Genomic DNA, 19,525 nt, shown 5'->3' with positions numbered 1-19,525 from the left:
ACATATATATATGTATGTATGTATGTAACTACATTTAAACTGGAATTTCTTCACGCTTTACGAACCCTGGTACATCAAGGAAGGTATGACAGTCAAGTTCATTGTGAACCTCCGACAATTATGCATCAAGGTAATTAATTGATAACGTTTAACAAGCCATAATTAGTCCAAAACTAGTCATGTTGCATCACATCTGCTCGTGTAAAAATCTCTGCGGGCAAATATCAAAGCACAGGATTTCATACATGAACCTTATCTAAATCTATATATGTACTTATGAGCACCTTTCATTATACTTAATTGAGTCCACCCGACCAATTGTGACACTTTTTTGGTGAGTCCTGTCCTCGTCACCCAGTTCGCATGTCATTGTCATGGTTACAAAAATGCTGAAATTTTGGGCAATCACACTTCTTGGAGGAGCCTATTGCACGGCCGCTACGGCTACAGGTGAATCTTATTTGTGCTAAATGATTAATTATATAAATATTAATTAAAAATTTGATACACTTTTTAATTGATTTTTAAATCTATCTAATCCAGGTTTCAAGTATCTCGGCTCTACAGCATTGTCGACTTATACAATTAGCGAGGCTACAGTAAGACAAAATAAATAATTGATAAACTCAGTAATTAATTTTAGAGTTAAGGTTACCCATTCTCTCATTTTTTTCGAAAAATAAAAATACTTGAATTATGCAGTTATTTAAAAATATACAATTATTCCAATAAAAATTTGAACATTAGAGCAATTGGAATGGAGCCTTGGTCGCATGTAATCAAACCGACATGAGGCTTCTTTCTGTCGAGACTGCCCAAGAAAATCTTGAAGTTCGACTTTTCATGGTGAAAAATGACGCTGGTGAGGGACCATTCATACTTTTAGACATTTATTTGACCATTTTTTTTACATTTTTCTCATTTGCAGAATTTACAGTATGGACCTCAGCCGCGTACAACCCTGCCCTGACAAAGTACATCTGGGCACCGACCGGAGAGGATGTCAATGTTGGCGAGTTGAACGAATGGGAAGCTGGGCACCCGATGAATTTAACCGGATACGCTGCTACCGTTACCAATGACGTTTTCAAACCGACATCCACGTGGTCCAGTAGTCTCCGAGGAACTTTGTTACGTTACGTTTGTGAAGGAGACAAGTAAGAGTTTTTAGAAAAAAATTGGATACAAAATCTTGAAATTTTGAAACTTATGGGTTTCAGTCCTGTGACGACCACGACCGATTCGACTGCCACGACTGAAGAAACCACCGCGACAACCGAAGCAACCACGACCGACCCGACTGCTACGACCGAAGTAGTGACCACAACCACACCACCAACGACCACATTAGCCCCCACCTCGTCTCCTACGGGTTCAGTAACCACTCTCGTAAGTTGAGAAGTCAACTGCAAATTTTCCCTGAGAAAATAAATTTACTAAAATATTTACGTTAAGGATCCCATCGACTGGGTTTGTCCGGACGGCTATACCGGTAACATTGGTCACCGTACAACTGCTCGCTCTACTACACATGTGACCCAGATACCACGCCAATCTTAAAATTGTGTGGCGGGGGATACTTTTTTGATTCGGTAATTATTAAACTTAGTATGCAGTTACTCCAATTAAATGGCTACTATTTTGATTTGGTAATTATTCAAATTTTGTGTATGTATACACTTGTCATCCAGTGGGAGAGGTTTGCTTGCCGGATACCGTTCGAAGTACCGATGTGCAGTTCGGGAGTCCCACCGACAGGATCGCCACGACCGCCCACAACTTCACCAGGAAGCACATTGGTAAGTTGCATACAGTTAGAAATTTAGTATAGTCAGGCAGGTATTGATTTCTCGGTATTAAAGTTGAATAGCTTGTTATACCGGTTCCGTTTCCTACCGACATGGTAAAACTTTAATACTGAACTATTACTACACGGTATTATTAATACCACCTTGGTAGAGTCATATATTTATATGAATACCGCTTGGTATTATTTTAATACTGGATTTCTAAGAGTGTAGAAATTTAATAAACTATTTACATGTTGAAATAAGAAGGATCCCATCGACTGGGTTTGTCCGGACGGCTATGCCGGAAACATTGGTCACCCATTCAACTGCTCGCTTTATTACACTTGTGCCCCACCAGCCACTCCAGTTTTAGAAATATGCGGTGGGGGATACTTTTTTGATTCGGTAATTATGTAAATATACGTTAAAGTTTATATGTAAAAGTTAATTAAGTACGTAAATAACTTCAAATTTTGGTTCTTGTCTTCAAGTGGGACAGGTTTGCTTGCCGAATACCGTTTGAAGTGTCCATGTGCAGCCCGAGTGGAATACCACCGACGGGGTCGCCACCCACGCGGTCAGCATTGTTTTAAGGATATTTTATGATTGCGACGAATTTAAATTTTGTGCTAAATAAAAATTATTGTTCAAACCAAAAGTGATTAATTTCTTGTACCTTTTCCATATTTATTGCACTACTGCTTTGTAAGAAATAAGTAAGCGCTACATATCTGCCCACTATTCACACTAAATATATCTAATTGTGCGTTAAATGGTGCTTATTTCTTGCATTTTTACAGTGTTAATTACACTAGTGCAAGAAATTATGCCTGCAAAAAAACAATTTCTGGTGCATGATGTTTTTCAAACCGAATGCGTTTTTAATCACATGTCGGGTAAATACAGAAGCAAATGTATGGTAAAACTTTAATACCGAGGTATTACTTCACGGTACTTATCAATCAATACCAATTGGACAGAACAGAGGCATATGTATGTGCATACATATGTATTTATGTATATTTATGAATACCGCTTGGTACGTACATATTACAGATATTTTAATACTGGATTTCTAAGACGTTTTTCCATCTTTGTGATAAAATTTTGAAATTGCAATTTGCATTTTTGCAAAGTTATTTTAGTCGTTTTTGTAGTCGTATATTTTACAGAGTGGAAAATGAAAGTAAAACTTTGCAAAATGACACTGAAATGAATATGAAAAGTATGGATAAGATTAGGAACTGTAATGCATTTCAAGTTTGCATATGCGTACGCATTATCTACTAGCATTTAGTTTAGTTCGCCAAGCCAACGGGGACAAATTCTGATACACATCCGGCAGGAAATTCTTGAGTGGATAACGTTTGCTTACCTGTTACCAGTATCGCATATTGGTCAGGTCACTTAATTGAGTCAGACCACACCTGGAATGTGGGGCTGCTAATGCATGCGACAAATTCCGATATGGAAGATTATGAAAATCTAGGACAGAAATTATGCACAAGGTTGTCTGGAGTTTTTCTGGTGCATATAAATAAATCAACTGTCTGTTAAATTGATCACTTGGTTTCAAATCACTTTACGGTACTTAATTTGTTCCCAGATTTTAACGAAATAAAACATGAGCTACTTAACTAATATTAGGGGACGTCGACATTTGTTATGTGTTCTTTTCATAGTTTTAACTACAGGTTTAAGTCCGGCCAATGGGGGAGGAAGTATTGAGGTAATTTTCAAAAAATTTTAATTTTTGTCGTAGCATTTTTGTCCATAATTGTTTTGGGTGTACTCACGACACGACACCGTGTTATTTAGTTTCCCATGTTATTTAGCAAATAGTCGTACGAAATAAAAGCATATGAATAAATTAATTTTTTAGACACATTTTCGAACAAAAATTCCATCGTTTTACAGCAAGCTGTACAAAATCTCGAAAATTTTGCTAAACTTGTCCGATTAGGTTAACCTCCTCAGTTTGCGATTTTGCAAAAGTTACCATGAGTACGCCCATTGTTCTTAAAAATCGCATTAACATATTTATACGTATAAATAATAATGAAGTGGACAATTCCCAATTTTCCAGAATCCCGCATCTCATAATTTAGTCAAAGATTCCGACAAAATCACTGGATTCCGGAACGGGAGGAAAATAAAATTGCCAGGAAAATGGTATCTTGAGAACATTTTGACCAGAATTTTCAACGCTGCAAATCCTCCTCCTCCTCCACCCGATCCTGCAACAACTATTAGTCCGTCAACAGCTTCAGGTTTTTCATATTCAACTTTCGAACATTAATTTATTTTTGCTTTCTTAATAATGGGAAATAATGGTTCAGAAACTTTTGCAACAATTGATGAAGGGTCTTCTACACCAACCGTACCGGGAACGTTCCCCACAGCGCCTACAGGACCGGTAACTTTCCCTACGGTACCACCTACTCCGGCAACTTTCCCCACTGTACCTACAGGACCAGTCACTTTCCCTACAGTACCCCCTGAACCAGTAACGTTTCCTACAGTACCCACCGGACCGGTAACGTTCCCTACAGTACAATTGTCCACCGGACCGGTAACGTTCCCTACAGTACAATTGTCCACCGGACCGGTAACGTTCCCTACAGTACAATTGTCCACCGGACCGGTAACTTTCCCCACAGCACCCACCGGACCGGTAACCTTCCCTACGATACCAGTATCCATCGCACCGATAACTTTCCCCACAGTACCCGCAGGACCGATAACCTTCCCCCCAATAAGCCCATAAGATAAGTGGTATTTCTTTTCTCAATTATGTATCCAGGTTTGCATAAATCTGAAAACTTGCCATTTGATGATAAAAAGACACAGGAATCAAATTTGTATACATTACGAACTAATTATCTTCAGACGGTATGTACCAATTCATACGAAATATGTAAATTCGAAATGAGTTGAACATTTAAATGAATAAATCAACTAATGTTGCAAAAATTCCAGGAAAGATTTGCATTGAAAGCTGAACATCATTTCGTATCTATTGACACATTTTACATACACTAGTTCGTTTTAGGTATCAATTGCATATACATTTGCACACGGTGAGCGTACAGTTTTACCTACATATGTACATACTGTAGTTATACTCAAATAAAAATGGTATGGCCTAAAAGGAATGGACACATTATTGGCGTGTGAAAATTTAGCCTGAACTTTTAACAAGGTGACATAACACCCAATTGTGTCCACTTATCTCTCACAAATGGACTTATCAGTAGCCCAATCATTCTGACATACTCCAAAAAACCATTTGCCCACATCGCATTTGCCTAATGTATGTATGTATATTTATTTCCTTAATATATATGCACATATTAAGCATGTAACCATATCGACACAGATAAAATAAACGAAATATTTTTATTTCGAAATTTGGCAATTCAACTTTATTACAAACTTTCTAACCCCAATCATGTACAATAAAAACTGCATACAATTTTGTTTAAAATTTCCATAGCATGAAAACTAATCAAATTTCTTAAAATTCTCCACCCTCTCAAACATCTGCGGAATTCCAAACGCTGGTGTCCTCAGCTGGCCGACTGTGGACCTTACTGGACAATCCGTAGGAGCAGCGCCCTCCAAATCGAGCGTAAAATGGCGAAAACTTCCCATCGTTAGTTCTTTTGTCAATCCATCAGCGTCATCAACGTATCTCATGACCTGTTGAAAATGCATCCGTCCAATTTCCGTAGCACTAATTTGCCCGTTGAGAATAAAACAGACCGCTCCGTTGGCCGGATTTCCTAAGGGGTCTGACATGATTTTGATAACCGGTGTATTTCCGCCAGTAGCGTCTGGGGTAGACGGCTGAGCTCCCGTGATGGCGAAGGATCTGACGTTGCCGAAAAGTGAGGGGATATTGGCTTCTACATCTTCCCCATCGGTTGCGTATGGGGGCAAGGTTTTTCTGCTTCCACCCCCGTAAGTTTCGGTAAAGATGTGAATAGCGTCCAGATTCAAATCTTGTTCGCTAATACTTCGATATGAACGTGAGCCCCTGAGTTCGATTCCGGTCCCAACATTGTAACATATCTCCTTATCATTCGCCCCGAGTTGATATCCCATCACGGAGGGGTTGACAACTTCATAAGTAGGGAGGGGAAAGAATCTCCATCTAGGGGTTTAATTTAAATTTTTACATATGACCTTAAACTCGTTGCATAAAGTGTTTCGCTTTTTGCGGGTTGGTTCAATTTTTGCACGGAAAAGCAAGAAATGCAAGGTGCAAGATACATGCGCCATCTAGTCAAGAGCCGTACAAAATATAGCGGGAAGTGGTTTCTTGCGCCTTGTATTTCAAACTGGCTGCAAAATGGAAGAATTTGACTGTCGCCCCGGAGTGGGAGTTTTAAAATGCTGTTTCGTTCTAAATTCTGATGCGATTATAAAAATTGAAAGCATTTTTTTAAATAGTTAAATTTTTGCGGCTTTTAAATTTAAATTGACGTATTTATGTACATCTTTAGTCAGGCCCAAAACGCATTTGCATACGTATATTTCTGACTTACATCCCTGTGGCACACGCAATAATGGTCACTCCGGCTGGTGGGGTTAGAAAGGTTACTAACTCTGTCGCCATACTCATGTCAGGTACCTCTAAAGGGAGTAAGCCCCCCGTGGGATACGACTGGCCGTCACTTCGGTAAAAGATGATGTTAGCTGGAATAACTTGCCCCCACGATTCGGATATCGCGGAGAGCAAGACAATCGATAGGAGCCGTAATTTACTCATTTTTAAGGGTATGTATGTATTCTCACTAATTTTAATTAATCGAATGATGCCTTAGCAGACTGCGAGCTCCACTTTTCATTCGGTGTGTTCATCGGATAAAATTAATAATTGGTGGTCAATCAAATGATAAGATAAGACTCGTCCAGTAAAGCATGACATACATCATATTAGGGGACAAAATTCTGACTTGTGTGTACGATACATATGTATTTAAGTATTGTGATTATTGTGTGACAATCTATGTACATATACCTAGTTGTAAAGGCTCAAGTGTCACTAGCTGATTGCTAAAAAACTACGCTCCAGAATTAAAATCTGATAAGTGCATTAGATTCGCCATGCGATTTACATTATGATTCACTATGGACTTCGTAATTTTTGAACATCTGGATAAATACATAGGAAATTGAAGAGAAGCGGGCGGCGATAGTTTTTCACAAAAAAAATCAAAGAAATATAGTGAATTTTATATGTGTTGAAAAAGTCAAAGTTGTACTTTAATTTAGCCCAACGGACTATAAAAAGGTTCATGGGGACCGTATCGACAAAGAACATTCGAAGAAGAATTTTTTGAAAACCTCCAAGGACCACACCCATCGTGAAACCTCTCAAGCCTGAAATCCGAAGAAATTCATGAAATTCCAACGGAAACCGGGCTCACTGCTGACAGTGTGGATGCAACTTATCCAATAAGTGTTCAAACTGAACCCTAGGCTTAGGGCTTTGAAACGAAGTACTTGCCACCTGCTGATCGTACCCCAGAGGAAGGCCAGATTAAAGAAATGTAGGAGTCACCTAAAGCGGTACGCTCCAAAACAGAGAGCAGGATTCTTTTTACAAATGAGAAGATTTTCACATCAGAAAAATCTTTTAACAAGCGAGTTGATCTAATCTACGTAAAATCGGTCAAAGACATTCCCCGATATAGACAAAAGGTCAGAAGGTCACATCATCCAGGTTTTTTGATGATTTTGGCCGGTAGGAGCTAATTGGGTCAATTTCTCGACATTTTGCTGAAAATGGGGGGGAGGTGGGGAAATAAAATTTCTTAAAATATGTTTTTGAGTCCGTGGTACATCCCTTAAGTGAAATCCAATTCAATGGAATCGATGGGACCTCTCAGCAGGACTCAGCACGAATTTACAGTGCAAAAAATGACCCCAGCGTAGCTAAAAAAAACAAATTCCGGTCTTTATCTCTAATCAGAAATGGTCAGCATCCTTGCTGGATTTGAATCCTGGGAATATGAAAAATGGTCAAAGTTAGGGGCAAAGGTGTGTTCTAAGCCCCGTAGAAGTGCGGAAGCTTGGAAAAAATTTCTGACCCCGGAATTACACAAAATGCCCCAGGAATCTGTGCGTAATTCCATTGAGGAGTGGTCGTCTCGTCTTCAGCGTGGCATTGACGCCGGAGGAGGAACTTTTTAGGACTAAAAATTGTGTCCAACTTGAAATTTAACTGGCTTTTAAATGCAATCAATCAGAAATTTGTATTGCTAAAATTACAAAAGTTATAGCCCTCTAAGTTACTGACACTTGAGCCTTTACAACTAGGTATACGACTTGGCACATAAGAATCTGGCTCATTTACTAATAATTGTATGTATGCATTGATTATTTGCCTGGTCTAAATGTAAATTAAATTGGACCGGATGACATAATTAGATAAAAACTGTCCGTGTAAAACAGTTCAACTAAACTATGTAGTACCATTATACAGCAGGTGAGTGTATACATATGTACATCTTGCATATTTAGTAGTCGATTTAAATACCTGGGGTTAGAGGTCAACATACCCATACTTTTAATGACAATGTGATATATGTATATATATAAACATTTTACTCGGAGAATTTTTGTCTTAAATAAGTAAGTATTTTTACCGAAAATTTGAAATGATTAAAATTTTCAATTCTTGTTTCATACTTAATTATATGTATACGTAGTTATCTAAAGGATGATTCATGATGATTGGATATGCATGATGCAACTGTTTCACAAAAACGCGTCCACAGACTGAAAATCTGAAATGAATTTTTTCCCATAACTCCGGATCCTCTAAACGCAAAGCGTGTTGGACATGATTAAAAAAAAATCATGGAAACTTCTTCACCACCTACAGAAGTAGAAGTAGAAGACTGTATTTCTCACTATGCATGCACAGTACGTATGCATATATGTACATACATATGTACATAAGAAGTTGGGTATTTTATTTACTGTAATTTGCACGTATTTATCCATATATTAGGGAAATTGCAGGACTATCTAATTTCTTCGATAACAATATGATTTTCTTATACATCGCTGTTTAAAAACTGGGAACGCACTATTCACCTTGACCTTCAAATTAGGGACTCCCACATTTAATGGCATGCTATGCATTTTAGTAAAATTCAAATATAATCACACATCGAGCTTACAAATGATAAACAGTATGAATTTCTCACTCTCAGCCGTAGCATGGTAAGATTTCCTTAAAATTTTGATAGAATTAAATCAATAGTGAAGAAAATGCAGGCAGTCAAGATTCAAGTATCAATCAATTTTGCTGTGTCAGATAAATTTTCTAACGCGATTAAACAAAGTGTAAAATCTGTGAGTGGAAATAAGTATGAGTTTACAACCCCATTTTTCCTTCCCACGCTGTACCGGAAGAGTTTTGAAGATCTGACCAACGCAGGTAAATATTTGCTGTTGTGACGAACTTTTATAAATTTAGCATATTTAGTATAGCCAAAGTACTTGGAAATTTCGTATACATATTTCCAACTTGTTTTTTCCTGGAAATTTCTGCTTAACAAAATTTCTCAGTAAACTGGTAGTGTTTTTACCTCGTGAATTACTTTGAGTTACTACAATATAAAATAAGACTTTGAGGTGAGTACACCCAATACATTATTTATCAGTACGTTTCAATTGCGCTTATGCAAATTGCAATTCTTAAATTTTATAAGTGTACACTAAGATTTCGTACAATTTTTGATATAATTATATATATGCCTACAAATACAAATTCTTGCTACTATTCGTTCAGAATTAATATGCACTAAAGTCCTCAAAATTGTGCATATTTATTCTGCTTTTTAGTTGAAAATCTGATAAAAGTTGGAGAATAGTGTATTTTTAGACAAAATCAAATTATGGAACCCAATTCTTCGCCAAATAACCTTTTTAGATTTTTACCGCATACATAATAATTTTGAACACCAGTAATACTTTTATTTCACGAGAACTACTTTCTCCAGTACCTATGCTTCTACGATTTATTTAACGCAAACTTTGTAATCCGCCCAGAACGGGATGACATCCAAATCCTGGAAGGTCTTCAACGTACACTGGCGTCCTGGCTGGACAACCAATTTCCCACGGTTTTGAAGTCTGGGAGTTCAACCAAAATTGCGAGACATGTCGTGACCTATGTGACCTTCTGCGGTCCGCACGTGGCTCTCGATTCCGCTTTATTTCTCAGCATTGCAAAACCCATGGCGATTGGACTCTTACTCGATTTCATGGCGGATGATAAAGAATTATTTTACGGATTGGATACGACCCTCTTGCGCCACGGGGTGGAAACCTTGCACAACTCGATAAATGAGTTACGAACCTTGGATGTCGCTCTAATCGGTATGAAAAAAATTAATACAATTTTATCGTAAAAATATAAATGAGCGTACTCACGACAGCGTTTTATTTCGCATAAGCGAAATAAAACGCTCTCATATATCTCGAAGCGAAGAAAAATATCTTGAGGGGATTCGCCAAACATGAATTTGTAAATCTTGCAAATCTGTATGAGTATTTCTGTTATCCGATCTTAATTTTATTTCCACGGATTAGTTGAGATTTCTAAAGCATTTAGAAAGGATGATTAGCGAAAAAATCTTGCGAAATAAAGACAATTGCTGGGTAAGTTTGCGAATAAAATCTTCCAGCAAAATATTTTCGTAAATTTCATAAAACTTCTTAAGTCATGTTGATATGATAAATTTACGAGATATGCGTATGTATGTATGTATGTATATCTTTATTACTGTCTTTCCCAATTCATTGCATTTATCGTACAAGTACAACAACAATGGTCTACCACTGGTGACACACTGGTCATATACCATATATTTAACTATTCTATATTACTAATTATTGCTAACTAGTTAATAGTATAAAAATTCTTTAGTTCTTTTCTGTACAATGATTTCCGTTATTTCTTCTTTAAAAGTAGTGAAGTTCATTTCGGAGACATTGAGTGATCTCGGTAGATCATTCCATAATATTTTGGTTCTATGATCTATTGATTTCTTTTAAATTTCAGCTTTTACATTATGGCTGGCTATTAAGGGTTTACAATTTGTTATTGTTCTTTGTGATAAAGATAGCTTGTTTCTTTTGTAGTCTTTATATGCACCCTTTAATGTAACAAAGTCGCGTCTTTCAGAGACAGTCAGGAATTTGCATTTCGCTCTGATTACATTCGCATCAATATTATTTAGTTTAATTCTTCCTTTTTTCTTACTTTTCCTTACAATTATCGGATAGAAATAACCTATTAGGAATCTGTCGATTTTGTTTTGCAGTGATTTCAATTTCTGTTGTGGTTGGACTGCCCAGATTTCTAATGCATAGTCTATTGCTGAGTGTACATACGCATTTAGCATTATTCTCATCACATGGTCATTAAGGTTGCGTCTTATACCGTACATAAATTTGAGATTACTTGCTACTTTTTTTACAACATGGTCATAGTGTAAATTAAAGGACATGTGAGGATCTAAAATAACACCAAGGTACTTAAAGCTAACAACCCTTTCAATTTCTATGTCATCATTTAGTTTAATGCTACTTATTTTATCACACGTTTTGTCACATGGTTTTTTAAATATCATAAATTTGGTTTTATCAAAGTTCATATTTACTCCGTTTTCTTTGCACCATTCATTTACTTTCACGAGTTCATTGGTTAGTTCTTTTTTTAACAAATCTATATCAGTGCCAGATTTATATATAACCATGTCATCAGAATACAATAAGGTGTTACATAATAGGTTTTTTGTGACGTCATTTGAATAACAACTATATAATAATGAAGCAAGTCCCGAGCCCTGGCATAAGCCTCTCCGCATTACGTGGTATTTTCTGTCATTATTAATCCTAAATAACCGATTGCGAAATAGTTCATTAATTATCGTGATATACCATGGCTCTAATTTAAAATTATACATTAGTTTCCTTATAAGTTCTTGATGTGGTATCGAATCAAAACATTTAGTTAGATCTATGAATATGGGTAAAACTTTTACATTTGGTTTGTTTAGTTCATTGTAAATGTATTGAGATAATAATTTAATTGCTGTTATACATGATCTACTTTTTCTGTAAGCATGTTGTTCATCAACTAATTGTGCTTCCACTCTCATACTTAATCTATTGAATAGAAATCTCTCAAAGATTTTACAATAAACATTGATAATTGATATTGGTCTGTAGTTTTTTGCAACTTTTGTACCGCCCTTCCCTTTGTATATAGGAGTAATCATTGAAGTTTTTAGGGCTTGTGGAATTACAAAGTATGATAACATTTGAGCAAAGAGTAGTGTGAGAGACAACTGAATATTTAAACACTTTTTTATTATGTCCCTACTTGGATAAATATTAGAATTGGTTCCTCTATTTTTCGTAGCAGTGACGCATTTTTGCACTTCTCCTATACTTATTTCAACTGGTGTCATATCATATAGTTTAGAGTTTTCATACAATAATCACTAATCTCATTACTAAATTGCAGTTCAGTTTCTACTTTCATTACCGGATTCTTAACAGTAAACTCATCTGCTAGAATATTGCAAATTTCAGTTTATGATATGCGAAATATGCGATATATATGCGAAAGGTTGACTTGAGTACGCTCAATGATTTTCTCTCCGAAGAAATTCAGATTTCATCGAAATTTCAGACTTTTTAATCAAATATTTCTTCAAATATGTCGTTTAAATTCTGTTTACTAACAGAAGAAGCCATTCAGCTCAAGCTTTTCAAAAACAAGGAAATCCAGTCCAACAAATATGCCGCGATGCTGCTCGGATCCGCATTTGAAGTTGGGCTAGACACCGAGACGATTTTCGGAAGCAGAGAGAACGCTCTCGATCAGCGTTGGTTTTTCGAAAAATTATTTAAGGACGTTCACGTCGCTTTGTTACTGGCAGACGGGCAAATGGATGATTATTCCCTCAGCACGCAACGGCACTTTAGAGCAATTGTGAGAAAATAAAACCAAGTTAAATATTCGCAACTAAATTGGATTCGCATTATTTAAATTAACCACTTCACCCCTGAGAGACGCATATTTTCATACCTTTCACCCCTAACAACGTGGAATTTTTTCTTCCCTTGACCCCGGAATTTTCACCTACTGCATGACGTTAATTACTAGGAAATGAATTGAAAAATGGTGTTCCCAACGGAATTATTCTGGACAGTTTTTTATGAAAGTTGATACGAATAACCATTTGGGAACGGATTTTGAGTTGTAATTTGCATTTGTGCATTTTTTCGACCACTAATGTTTATAGCCGAAAATAGCCAACACGCCGAATTTTAAAAGTGATTGTAATTGCATTGAAAGTGATACAAACATTGAGTAATACTTACATAATAGTACGTAAATTCGCAAAAAATCGATTATCGCGCCTCAAGCGCCCCAAAAGCCGATTTGGGCGGGAAAATTAAACTTCGCAATTCTTGCTTTCAATTCTTTACATAGGCTATAATTAATTTAGTGGTTACATTAAAATGTGTAAAAATTGTTTCTTGTACATCTAGCTTGCATAAAATTTACGCACACTTTGGGCGGGAAGACCAAAAGTTCTTAAAATTAGTTTAAATTGACAACAGCGGGAATGAATAATTATAGCATCCACTTTTCTAAGCCAGACTTTAACGCATTTGGTGAATAGAACTCAATCTTAAGCGGGAAAATTAAATGCTATTAATTCCAGGCAGTCGCTTAATTTTCCCGCCTAAAGAGATTTCACCAGCTCCAGATGCGTAATAATTAATTTTGACGTATTTCGTCCTATAATATTAATTTCATACAATTCATCGAACGTTTAGTTTTCCCGCCAAAAACGCCCGTTGGTGCGTTCCAAATCCGAGAAAAACAATTTCTCTAGTCTTATCTGATAGCGCTGTTGAAATAGATGACGAAAATCCCGTCTCACAGGAATTTTCAAAACTGGGCGTGTTGGCTAGATATAGCCACCTGGCTATAAATTGTTTCTACTATCATTTATAACATTGATTCCGAAGAGGCAATTCATCTTCCGTCCAAAAAAGGGTTATTGTCTCAAAACTATACTTTCCTGGACTTGGAAGGGCAATGACCTAATTTTTTTTCGAATACGACACATAGTCGTAGGCCGGTGTGAACGGGCAATACGCCACATAGTCGTATCCGTTGTCAAGGGTCAATACGACACATCGTCGTACTCCGGAGCCAAGGGAACTTACGCCACATGGTCGTATTCGGTGTAAAGGTCAAATACGCCACATAGTCGTTATAGGGGCGAAGTGGTTAAATGAGAATTTTTGCAAAAACAAAAGTTCCAAATTCCAATCTTCTGATAGTTTTGAGCTTGTAATTTATGATGAATATAGTAAAAATCATGGTTTCGTTTTGGGAAGTTGTGATAAAACTGCTAATTTTTTGTCAATTTTTCAATATTTTGTTTAATAGGATGGTTCAATATTGCTAATGGTCGAAATCATCGCAATCACGAAAACGGCTACGTTAACTCCTAAGCTTACTGGAGATCCGGTGTTTGCACGATTTCGTGGCGTCATGGATGACATTTCGGCCGCCTTCAATGACATCCTCGGATTACAAAAGGATATCAAAAATGGTGAAAGCAATGGGATCGTCATGTTCAAGGTGAAGAGAGGAACGCCACTTAAACGAGCGTTGGATGAGGAGGTGGCAATTTTGGGGTGATAATTAAATTATATATATACAGTATGTCACTTTATTGTAGATGCAAGCCATGTATGCATTATATAAATCACAAATACTCCACAACGGGTTAATATTTCAAATTCGTTTTTAGGCCAATTATTAGCAATATTTCATACTACATTTGTGCAAAATTTCAAATGAATTGGGCTAAAACTGGTGAAGTTACAGATACTTTAATGTCAAAAAGTTGCAAATTGCACGCCACAAAATTGTAGATGCAGCTGAGTTTAATTACGATAACGACCCAGTCTTTCAGTCTACATACAAATTTTGCTCGAGAATGTTTATTTTGGGTAAGAACAGTTGTTTATATTGTCAATAGAAAATATTTTGTAGAAATTTTATTCCAAAATCGTACATGACAACGAGGTCAATCTAGGATTTCGGGCAGAAAATGTCGTGAGTTATAAAAAGGGTTAAGTTGTGGAAAAATTTTCGGAGAACATGAAATTTCACAAAATATTGTCAAAAGAATGGGATTAGATGGAAACTCTTGTGAACAATCATTTCCGTGGTCAAAAACGCAGCACATCGCCGAGTGACGATGACGCAATTATAAGAACAGTGAGGATAATCCTCGTCTGCTCAAACCAAAAATTCCGAAAAGTGTTTAAAGTGACCTATGAACTGATGACCACCTATAATGGATTATAAACAGGGAGGTATTCACTGAATTATCGGGAGATTTGGCAAAATAAACACCAAAGATCTCAAGGAGAGGCCATAAGAACTACTTAGCCTTGGTTAGGCAGAAGTCAGGACGTCCGTTTGTGTCAGGAAAAAATTTTAGTTTCCAGATTACGCCAAAATTCCATTTCCTGGGTCAGATGGAGTAACCAGAGTGCGGTATCAAAACGAAAGTTCGATAAATTGATTTCTTAGACCAATTGTAAAAAATAGACGTGTCAAGGAAATCTTAGCTGTGGGTACATATAGTATATGGTGTGAAACCTCTGAATTCTTGCAGGAATGTAATTGTTGGGGGCAGTCACAGTTAGGTCGGGGTATTAACACTCAAATCTGTCGCTTAGGTCATGACAAACAAGGCTTATCTTGACTTGCTGAAAATAAATCTTTGTCGATTTATAACAAAAGCTGACTTTGGTCAGCGATTTATCCTTCAACATGGCGAGTATTATATAAATATTTAAAAAAATCTTCTCAAAATGCTTCAAGGGTAATGGAATAGAGGTGTTGGGTTGGGTTTTTCAATCCCCTGGCCTCAGTCCGATCTAGCATTCATGGTGGGCCCTGAAGCTTCCTGCGGCAGAACGGAAACCGACAAATGCAGCTTCTCTGAAAACCATAGTCACAAAAGAGTGGTGGAAGATTGACCAAAGTGTCACTAATAGATTGGTAGATTCGATGTTAATACGAATTCAAGCTGGCATTGCCGCTAAAAGTAGGTCAGCAACATATTGAATTGGTTGTTCAGCTGCATCTACAATTTTGTGGCATGCAATATGCAACTTTTTGACATTTAAATGTCCATAATTTTGTCAGTTTTAGCCCAATTCATTTGAAATTTTGCACGAATGTAGTATTAGTATTGCTAATAATTGGTCTAAAAACTAATTTTAAATATTAACCCGTTGTGGAGTATTTGTACTACATATATAATGCACGCATGCCTTGCATCTACAATAAAGTGAGATACTGTAGACATATTTTCACTTGCACAGAAATGAACAAAAAAATGTAAAGTATGCTAACAAAACTTAAATTAATTTTTAAGACACAATGAGGCAATTCATGCAGTCATTGGTAATTTATAAAATTCGTTAGTTTTGTAAAACAATTTTACAAACTGTTACAAAGTAACAAGAAGTCCTTCATCTGACTAAGTTTGCAAAAATTTGTATGTCAATTTTCCTTAGAAATCTGTAAAATTTTTTGAATTGTCTGAATTGTCTCATTAATTTTTCAAACTTAAGTTCTTTAATTTTGTGAAAATGTAGCTTGTATCGAATAGTGAATTTATTTTGACTAGAATTTATAACTTTTTTCAGCGATAACATCCAAGACTATGAAAAACTTAAGGATATGCTTCTGTGCAACTTTCCCGAAGAGGAAAATCTCCCCCTCTATTTCGAAATTGCTGATTCCGTCCTCTTCGGACTGGTCCAGGTTTTCATAGAGTCTCCAATTTACGGGATGAAGGGGCAGATTCGGATCGATACGGGAAATTGAATCGACGAAAATAGGAACAAATTTGTGAACGGGGCCAAATAGCTTGGACGTTTCGAATTGAACGTTGTTTACATATGTACATATGTAGATCTAAATTCTAAGCAGATAAGTTCCGAAATAATAAAAAAACAAGGGAAAATAGATGATAACAAATATGCCAAAATTATTAACTCGTGATCTAATCATCTACAAATTTTTTGGAACTTATTTTGAAATCGTAAATAGGCTTAAATGCATACATACCCATGTTTGAAGCAAAAGTGGCATAATAAGTAATTTCACTTTGGATTAATTAATGCACAACAAAATTAATTTATTACAGAATTATTAAGTTGATCCGTCAGTGTGACCCTATCTGCGTCGTAACATCATCATCATCATCATACCATTCCCTTAAGGTTTGCGCTTCGGGGAGGTCAGGGTTCAACTGGGCAAAACGAAAAATAAATTTGCATACATGTGTATGTGTTTGCATATATTTGGTCTATGCGCATAATGAGTGTAAGTGTACATATGTACACATGCAATTACCAGGATTGTAGAAGCCATAGTACAAGAAATACTCTTTCCATTAAAATCAGAAACTTTCACTCGTTTGACAGCAACTACTGGATTATCGTCGTCGCGAAAGTCTTCAGCTTGTTTTCCCCACAAGGTGAGATTAATCTAAATTGTAGTAAAGATTAAGGATAATTAAATTACTTGATGATATGATAATATTACCGATGTTATCTGACTATTTAATTACCTGTTTGGTTTTGTCGACCAAAGTGATATCCCTCTTTGTCACTTGTCTACCGGTAGTTTTTGCCGTGAAAGTCTGCACATCACCAAGTTTTTTGCACACTCCGATAACATCTATGTACATATGCAGAGTACAATATTGTTGGCAAGGTTAGTTAGTTACACGAATATTTGTGGTGGGCGTACTCACGACAATTACATATCTTCGCATATCTTGCAAATAAAGCATGCAGTTGTAAATTTTGCGAGAATTTGCAAAAAAATTGCACGAAAACAATAAGATTTTTCTTTGCAAATTTATCCCAAAATTTTTGCATCTTCTCATTTAGCAACCCTTGAATTGCGATGCGAAAGTAGACGTTGTCATAAATATTTACGCCCATAATTATCATATTTATTTAATCTATCTGAAATTTACTTACCAATAACCTTGTCTTTTTCAGCCTGCTCAATATTTGCAATTTTCATAAAATCGAACGACACAACGGGAATATTACTGGGGTCCGTACAGCGAGCAAGCTTGGTATTTTGAGTGGCAATCAATTCATAGTCATTTTTCAGCATGACAAACTTCTTGTTTGCTTCTTTCACACCGAAATTTCGAAACGTGTAGACACATCCAACCTGCGTAATAAATAAAATACTGCAAAATTCAATAACAATTCGAAACAAAGTTGACAAAACAGTATTCTCGAAATTCCAACCTTGACAAAATCATATAACTCGTCGACTTGCTGATTAAACGCAGTCATACGAATTTCTCCACTGTCATCTAACAAGTCTATCTTAAATAATTTGCCACTTCTTCTCGAATTCGACCAAGTATTGATAGGGCTCTTGCTAGTTACTCGGCTAGCTCTGAGTAGTACATTGCTGTAAAATTTAACTAGCTTAATAATTATGGTTATTCGTTCATTCAATTAACTAATTACTCCTCCAAACTACTTAATTTATTAACCTGCTAATATACGGATTAATATCACGAATTGGTGTTGAAGGTCGCGAATCCGAGGCAGAAACTTCATTTCTAATTGATGCGGTATATTTACGGTCATTGTGTCGACACGGCTCTGAAACTAAAATAATCAATGAATCATTAAATATTTAACTAAGAAAACGCAGTACAAATTCGGCAAAAATACCTTTCAACGGCCCTGTTTCATCCAAATTTGACCCTGATCTGACTTGAAAATGGCTTCTGAACGGGACAGGATTTCCCAGCTTCATGTTAATGTCTCAACACGGTGACTTGAAGAATCACTACGACACGCCTGCAAAAAGAGACAAGTCGTATAGTATAATACGTCAATTAAAGATCCTTTATTGATAATAAATAACGAATTATATTTGAACTATTGAATTTCTTACTCGCCACAAAATATTTTTGAAAAAATTTCGTCCACCTGAATTAAACAATTCTTGGCCAAGAATTTGACTAGATTTATGTTAATCAGATTCGATAAGATGGCGAACGAGTGAAACTGGGTGGAATCCGAAAGCGTTATGATAAAGTGGTCTTGACGGTTTCTCAACAATATTTTTTTGAAATCCTGTCACAATTGGGGAAGAGAAACACAGATTTAAAACCAAATTATGAAAATAAATAACGGTCATCTTATGCATACTAAAACTTGGAAAATTGGTTTCTTAATGTCCTCTCCATTCATCAGCTTCTGCAATTAGTTAATATTAATAACTTAATAACAACAATGTTTTTCAGGCTTATCAAACCTAACCTAACTACTTGTTATTATTGAGTACCCTTATCATACAACTTACCGAGACACCATTTTCGGTTAACCAACAAAAATTTTGAGCCATGTTTCCTTTCCCTGATGTAAAATAACTATGCAAATTTATTAAATGCTACTGTATGAACTACTTGAATAGCTAACTATTAATTAACATTTGACATCAAAAATTGCGAATTTAGATTTAAATTGAAAACCGGAAATCGGAGCAGAATTTTATATTTTACACTTTTCATTCTCTTTGTCTCTCAAGAATAACTTTGAATATTTGT

General features: G+C 36.2%; 5 protein-coding genes across 7 annotated transcripts; 3 read left to right on the top strand and 2 right to left on the bottom strand.

The window, feature by feature from the left end:
* Positions 1-316: 316 nt before the first annotated feature.
* LOC110842031 (cell wall integrity and stress response component 4) lies at positions 317-2,448 on the top strand. Of its 2 annotated transcripts, none has more exons than XM_022087732.2 (9): positions 317-450; positions 544-599; positions 748-862; positions 929-1,157; positions 1,221-1,389; positions 1,456-1,592; positions 1,692-1,799; positions 2,058-2,195; positions 2,282-2,448. In XM_022087732.2, the coding sequence occupies exons 1-6, from the start codon at positions 375-377 to the stop codon at positions 1,558-1,560; spliced, it is 750 nt and encodes a 249-aa protein (XP_021943424.1). In that variant the 5' UTR covers positions 317-374; the 3' UTR covers positions 1,561-1,592; positions 1,692-1,799; positions 2,058-2,195; positions 2,282-2,448. The 2 variants fall into 2 exon arrangements, with proteins under 2 accessions (XP_021943424.1, XP_021943425.1); XM_022087733.2 differs by having other exon boundaries at positions 2,055-2,195.
* Positions 2,449-3,372: 924 nt separating this feature from the next.
* LOC118433835 (platelet glycoprotein Ib alpha chain-like) lies at positions 3,373-4,753 on the top strand. Its single transcript, XM_035846152.1, has 3 exons — positions 3,373-3,519; positions 3,877-4,060; positions 4,130-4,753. Exons 1-3 carry the CDS (start codon positions 3,415-3,417, stop codon positions 4,555-4,557), a joined length of 717 nt encoding a protein of 238 aa, XP_035702045.1. The 5' UTR covers positions 3,373-3,414; the 3' UTR covers positions 4,558-4,753.
* Positions 4,754-5,175: 422 nt separating this feature from the next.
* On the bottom strand, positions 5,176-6,631 carry LOC110862720. The gene is made up of 2 exons (XM_022111937.2): positions 6,341-6,631; positions 5,176-5,946 (listed from the first exon to the last, which is right to left on the bottom strand). The coding sequence occupies exons 1-2, from the start codon at positions 6,562-6,564 to the stop codon at positions 5,295-5,297; spliced, it is 876 nt and encodes a 291-aa protein (XP_021967629.1). The 5' UTR covers positions 6,565-6,631; the 3' UTR covers positions 5,176-5,294.
* A 1,661-nt stretch (positions 6,632-8,292) lies between these two features.
* Positions 8,293-17,014, top strand: LOC118434095. The gene is made up of 6 exons (XM_035846887.1): positions 8,293-8,432; positions 8,510-9,246; positions 9,861-10,190; positions 12,569-12,816; positions 14,293-14,543; positions 16,578-17,014. Exons 2-6 carry the CDS (start codon positions 9,078-9,080, stop codon positions 16,756-16,758), a joined length of 1,179 nt encoding a protein of 392 aa, XP_035702780.1. The 5' UTR covers positions 8,293-8,432; positions 8,510-9,077; the 3' UTR covers positions 16,759-17,014.
* A 32-nt stretch (positions 17,015-17,046) lies between these two features.
* On the bottom strand, positions 17,047-19,489 carry LOC110843806 (replication protein A 70 kDa DNA-binding subunit). 2 transcript variants are annotated; one of them, XM_022089882.2, is made up of 10 exons: positions 19,282-19,489; positions 19,128-19,175; positions 18,871-19,052; positions 18,645-18,773; positions 18,461-18,578; positions 18,207-18,375; positions 17,925-18,126; positions 17,507-17,616; positions 17,290-17,424; positions 17,047-17,185 (listed from the first exon to the last, which is right to left on the bottom strand). In XM_022089882.2, exons 4-10 carry the CDS (start codon positions 18,727-18,729, stop codon positions 17,099-17,101), a joined length of 906 nt encoding a protein of 301 aa, XP_021945574.1. In that variant the 5' UTR covers positions 18,730-18,773; positions 18,871-19,052; positions 19,128-19,175; positions 19,282-19,489; the 3' UTR covers positions 17,047-17,098. The 2 variants fall into 2 exon arrangements, with proteins under 2 accessions (XP_021945574.1, XP_035702781.1); XM_035846888.1 differs by lacking the exons at positions 18,871-19,052; positions 19,128-19,175; positions 19,282-19,489 and having other exon boundaries at positions 18,207-18,388; positions 18,645-18,658.
* Positions 19,490-19,525: the final 36 nt, after the last annotated feature.

The sequence above is a fragment of the Folsomia candida genome, unplaced genomic scaffold (assembly GCF_002217175.1).
Source record: "Folsomia candida strain VU population unplaced genomic scaffold, ASM221717v1 Fcan01_Sc001, whole genome shotgun sequence".
In the NCBI taxonomy this organism is placed as follows: domain Eukaryota; kingdom Metazoa; phylum Arthropoda; class Collembola; order Entomobryomorpha; family Isotomidae; genus Folsomia; species Folsomia candida.
Note: the sequence above shows the minus strand (reverse complement) of the source record. Positions and strands in the feature narration are given on the sequence as shown.

Coding starts and splice junctions, on each gene's coding strand:
- LOC110842031 (XM_022087732.2), top strand. CDS start 375: ATGGTTACAAAAATGCTGAAATTTTGGGCAATCACACTTCTTGGAGGA. Junction 863..928: donor CATGGTGAAAAATGACGCTG/GTGAGGGACCAT, acceptor TCTCATTTGCAG/AATTTACAGTATGGACCTCA. Junction 1,390..1,455: donor CGGGTTCAGTAACCACTCTC/GTAAGTTGAGAA, acceptor ATTTACGTTAAG/GATCCCATCGACTGGGTTTG.
- LOC118433835 (XM_035846152.1), top strand. CDS start 3,415: ATGAGCTACTTAACTAATATTAGGGGACGTCGACATTTGTTATGTGTT. Junction 3,520..3,876: donor ATGGGGGAGGAAGTATTGAG/GTAATTTTCAAA, acceptor CCAATTTTCCAG/AATCCCGCATCTCATAATTT. Junction 4,061..4,129: donor TAGTCCGTCAACAGCTTCAG/GTTTTTCATATT, acceptor ATAATGGTTCAG/AAACTTTTGCAACAATTGAT.
- LOC110862720 (XM_022111937.2), bottom strand. CDS start 6,564: ATGAGTAAATTACGGCTCCTATCGATTGTCTTGCTCTCCGCGATATCC. Junction 5,947..6,340: donor ATTGCGTGTGCCACAGGGAT/GTAAGTCAGAAA, acceptor TTAAACCCCTAG/ATGGAGATTCTTTCCCCTCC.
- LOC118434095 (XM_035846887.1), top strand. CDS start 9,078: ATGCAGGCAGTCAAGATTCAAGTATCAATCAATTTTGCTGTGTCAGAT. Junction 10,191..12,568: donor CTTGGATGTCGCTCTAATCG/GTATGAAAAAAA, acceptor GTTTACTAACAG/AAGAAGCCATTCAGCTCAAG. Junction 12,817..14,292: donor AACGGCACTTTAGAGCAATT/GTGAGAAAATAA, acceptor TTTGTTTAATAG/GATGGTTCAATATTGCTAAT.
- LOC110843806 (XM_022089882.2), bottom strand. CDS start 18,729: ATGAAGCTGGGAAATCCTGTCCCGTTCAGAAGCCATTTTCAAGTCAGA. Junction 18,579..18,644: donor TGAAACAGGGCCGTTGAAAG/GTATTTTTGCCG, acceptor TGATTATTTTAG/TTTCAGAGCCGTGTCGACAC. Junction 18,376..18,460: donor ATTAATCCGTATATTAGCAG/GTTAATAAATTA, acceptor TAAATTTTACAG/CAATGTACTACTCAGAGCTA.